General features: G+C 41.0%; 1 protein-coding gene across 1 annotated transcript in view; it reads left to right on the top strand.

Annotated features, from left to right (window-relative positions):
* The window catches only part of LOC113407282 (potassium channel subfamily T member 2-like), a 299,061-nt gene that overhangs the window by 226,832 nt on the left and 67,701 nt on the right, over positions 1–4,528 (top strand). The window contains exon 17 of the mRNA XM_026655611.2: positions 2,157–2,306. Within this exon, the coding sequence (XP_026511396.1) occupies positions 2,157–2,306 (150 nt within the window). The remainder of the gene's footprint in view (positions 1–2,156; positions 2,307–4,528) is intronic.

The following is a 4,528-nucleotide window of genomic DNA, read 5'->3' as shown; positions in this document are numbered from 1 at the left end:
GTGTGTGTGTGTGTGTGTGTGTGTGTGTGTGTGTGTGTGTGTGTGTGTGAGAGAGAGAGAGAGAGAGAGAGAGAGAGAGTATGCTACAGGTTCTGCTTGTGTCCAGTGACCTCAATAAATAATCCTCTTTATATTAATGACAATAACATTACTTCTTTAGCTTCAGAGATACTACATCTGGAAGCAAGCCATGGGGTTAGGAAGCTTTAGAAAGAGCCTGGTGAATGTTTGAAGGGATATTTGAAGAGGTATAGAGGGACATTGTGAAGACCAAGAGACTGTCAAGTCAAAGGGGGTTGATGGGCAAAGAAGACTAGAGGAACAATTAGGCCTTGTCAACACCCCTGTGGTAAAATCAACCTAATTTACACTACTTATACTTTACATGAATAACGTAACTTAAGTCAACATAGCTTAGGTTGACTTAATGCAGTCTCTACACTGTTCAGTGTCGATGGGAGAGCACTCTGCCATTGACTTAGCGGGTCTTCACAAGACCTGCTAAATCGACACCGCTGCGTCGATCACAGCAGTGCTGGTTTACCGGTAAGTGTAGACATGGACTTAGAAAGCTATGGAAGTAGGAAGAGTAGACCAAGGTCCATCAGAGATACATATTGATTAGAGTACCAACTTTGCAACAGAACCTAAAGAATTTTGTTCCACTATATAACCAGAGATAATGTATGTGAACACTTCTAATCAGATACTGTTCCTTAACTTTTTAAAATGTGTCCAAATTTCACAGTTTACATATAAAATCCAAAAAAATCCAATGTGTGCTACTGGGCAGGTTAATAATTACTCAATATTTTTTATGATTGTTATGGCTGCATAACATGCATTTAACTACAATGTCATGAATATTTCATCTGAGAAATTGGAATGGTTAATATGCTTTTAAACACTGCAACAAGGTGAAATAGACATTCATTGAGAAATGCATAGTCCCTGAATCAAGTAGGTAAATTATTGATAGACTCATTCAGCTTATTGGAATATTGAATTATATGCAGATAGTTGTATCTTTTTACTTTTTTTTTTGTTTTTATTTACTCTATTTTTGTCTTCACAAATCTGTATGAAATATCAATCTTATAGTTTTGTTTTTCAAAATGGTTCAAAATCATACATATTTACAAAATTCTTCATGAAAAGAAACAAAAAATGTGTACATTAGGTGTTGGGAAGAAGTATAATGTTCAGAAAGAAAGGCAAAAATATTTGTTGGTAAACTGAAATTGTTCAGTCCCCAGCAATGTGCTTTAGGCTGGATTTTGATCTCAGCTCCACAAGATAGATAATTACTTATATTCTGATCCCCATGACCCTGATCCTGCAAAAGGGTCCATGCAATGGGATCCATTAGTAGGGTTCCATATGGTCTTAAGTCAGTGGAGTTCCACATGGGCACAGGTTCTGTCTACATTGATGTCATAGCGAGTTTGAAGCCATAGAACCTAATCCTACAATTGCATAGATGGATGACTTAGCACATGTCCATTGTGGCTTCATGTGGGCACAAGCAGCCCACTTGGTTGATGTGAAATAAAAGGTCAGGAGAGCTTTAGACAGGTAAAGAAGTGGCGTGTTCTGAACTGGGGAGTCAGAATAAAGCACAAGGTAGGAATAAACATGTATGTAACTAAATAGCCCTATCTAAGATTAGGCTAAAAACACTGAACATAGTAAAAACAAAACTGCAAATGGGGTATTTTGCCCATAGCCAGATTGACACACATTTGCTTACCCAGTTACCTGGACCTCACACCACTAGTTCTTTTGAAATTTTCTTAATAATCTTTAATGAGGATCCATTTCCAGCTCTTTTGTATTAATGGAAATAGTATATAAATAGCAATTAATGTACTTACTATGACTGGATTACTTGAAATTCACATTGTCTCCGCTCTTCGCTATCAAGAAAATGTAGAGATACTTTTAATACACCCATTACTTTAGAACAGAGAATCTTTCCTAATTCATGTAATTAATATCTGCTCATCCCTGCTACTAAGCAAATATTTCTTTCAGTTTAGCTCGTGGGGCCTTTCTAATAGACATCTGTAGAAACTATTGCCATATGATACTGCTATAATTAATTAGATGTTTTTACATCAAAGTTTAAAATTATTCTCATTATCTGTGTGTTTCAGGGAGGGTCAACAATCACCAGAACAGTGGCAGAAAATGTACGGCCGATGCTCTGGTAATGAAGTGTATCACATTAATCTGGAGGACAGTACGTTTTTTGCTGAATATGAGGGAAAGAGCTTTACATATGCTTCTTTCCATGCACATAAAAAGTATGTTTATTATTAGAGGATTATAAGTTCAGATGAATCTTCATGTATGTTGAGTCCATAGAGTAAATATTGTACTGCATTGTTCTGTGTTGTCACTGCCACCTTATGTATTGCTTTTGCTTCTGGTTTTAAATAACTGCTGACCCTTGTAAACTGTATTGGACTTGTGTATTCTCCTGCCAGTTTTGAGTGTCAAAAGAAAACCCTTTTCGGTCTATATGTACCAGCCTAACCTTAAGGCAAAAGGAGATTAGTTCTATCTAGGCAGATATCAAGAATGGATATCACATTCAGGAGATCAACATCTTGATATGGAGTTATCAAAATTAAACATTCAATACATCCTTTGCCTAGCCGATACAATTTAAAGGCTTTTTTCTTGGATAGAATCTAAAGAATGCTTAAAATATCTTCTCTGTAGGAACTGGATCTTTCACATCTGTCAAAGGCTAAGTTTATATTTGATGAATCATGAGCAAAATTCACATGGCTACGATGTAGCTGTGGCAGTGCACAGAATGGCCTTCCATCTTGAATGGACCCTTGCAAATCTTCTTCCTTTGTCAAGAGGCAGTATGGGAGGATTTAAATTTCTTTAAATCCCTCAAAATTCCATCTTTCAACCTCATTTGTGGTCAGCATGGTGCTCTACTCCTTTCAACCGCAGCTCGATAAGTCTTCTATAAATGCGTACATTTCTCTTCATGACCCCATCATTGCAGTCATCTTGTTCTCAACTGGTGCAAAGTTGCAACTTGCCAGGATCTTAAATATCTCCTCATTTGTGACAAAATCCAAGCAATGGATGTTAAGAATATGCCATAACTTTTCACACTGAAAAGTGTTTAGTATCCTCTCCTCAGTTGTTTTTAAATGCCATGTTTCTGCTTCATATAACAGGGTTGTCATCACTACCACATTGAACACTCATATCTTAGTTGTCACGCAGACATCCCACCACTCAGAGTCCTTTGAAAATGCTGAAATGTCACTGACACAAGACCAAGCTGATGTGGAACTTCTTTGGTTGTTGAATCTCCTGCTGTAAACCAATTACCCAGATAGAACTATTCACTCATTCAGTGCCATTGCCATCTACATGCAGCATTGGCAGGTTAGTAGTTTGTTTTATAGGAGGCATGCATTGCTTTTGTTTTTTCACCCAAGTCTTAAGTCTCATAAATTCTACAGTTTATGACTCTTCCAGCATTAGCTGGTCAGTCATATCTCTCCCAGTAAAGCAATATCATCGTCATACTTGAGAGCCTCTAAAGATGAATTTTTAAATTTCACACCTCCTATGTTGACCTCAGTAAGCTTTGTCATCAGATAGTCTATTGGAACATTATTTAATGTACGTGAGAACGCATTCCTGGCAAATCAATGATTCTGTTGAAAACCTGTCTAATACAACCATTGACCCTTACACAGCTAGATGTAGCACAGTACAGTTACTCTGCTAAGCACCCCATGCTGATATAGCAGTGTTCGCAGTGCTGCAATAACGTTCCACAGATAATATATATATATAGCGTAGATCGGGGTGGCCAACCTGTGGCTCCACAGCCACATGCGGCTCTTCAGAAGTTAATATGCGGCTCCTTGTATAGGCACTGACTCCGGGGCTCGAGCTACAGGCGCCAACTTTCCAATGTGCCGGGGGGTGCTTAACCCCTGGCTCTGCCACAGGTCCTGCCCCCACTCCACCCATTCCCTCCCTCTCCCCTGAGCCTGCCATGCCCTTGCTCTTACTCCCTCCCCCCCCCAGAGCCTCCAGCACACCACGAAACAGCTGATCAGGAGGTGTGGGGAGGGAGGGGGAGGTGCTGATCGGCGGGGCTGCCGGTGGGTGGGAGGCGCTGGGAGCGGGGGCGGGGGCTGCTGACATATTACTGTGGCTCATTGGCAATGTACATTGGTAAGTTCTGGCCTCTTCTTAAGCTCAGGTTGGCTACCCCTGGCATAGATTGTAGATTGACCTGTATGGAAGTCGGAACGGTTGTCTCTCATTTTTGGTTTGAGACAATATTTCAGTTGGTTCAGTAGTATGATCATAAACACAGGGCCGGTGCAAGGAAGTTTCGCGCCCTAGGCGAAACTTCCACCTTGCCCCCCCCCAGCCCTGCGGCAGCTCCCTGCCCCCCCGTGCCCTGAGGCGCCCCCCCCCATGGTAGCTCCCCCCGCTGCCCTGAGGCGCCCCCCCCACGGCAGCTCCCCCCCCC

This window comes from Terrapene carolina, unplaced genomic scaffold, assembly GCF_002925995.2.
Source record: "Terrapene carolina triunguis isolate 2854851 unplaced genomic scaffold, T_m_triunguis-2.0 Scaffold210, whole genome shotgun sequence".
Lineage (NCBI taxonomy): Eukaryota > Metazoa > Chordata > Testudines > Emydidae > Terrapene > Terrapene triunguis.
The sequence above is the reverse complement of the archived record's forward strand: the minus strand, read 5'-3'. Positions and strand labels throughout refer to the sequence as shown.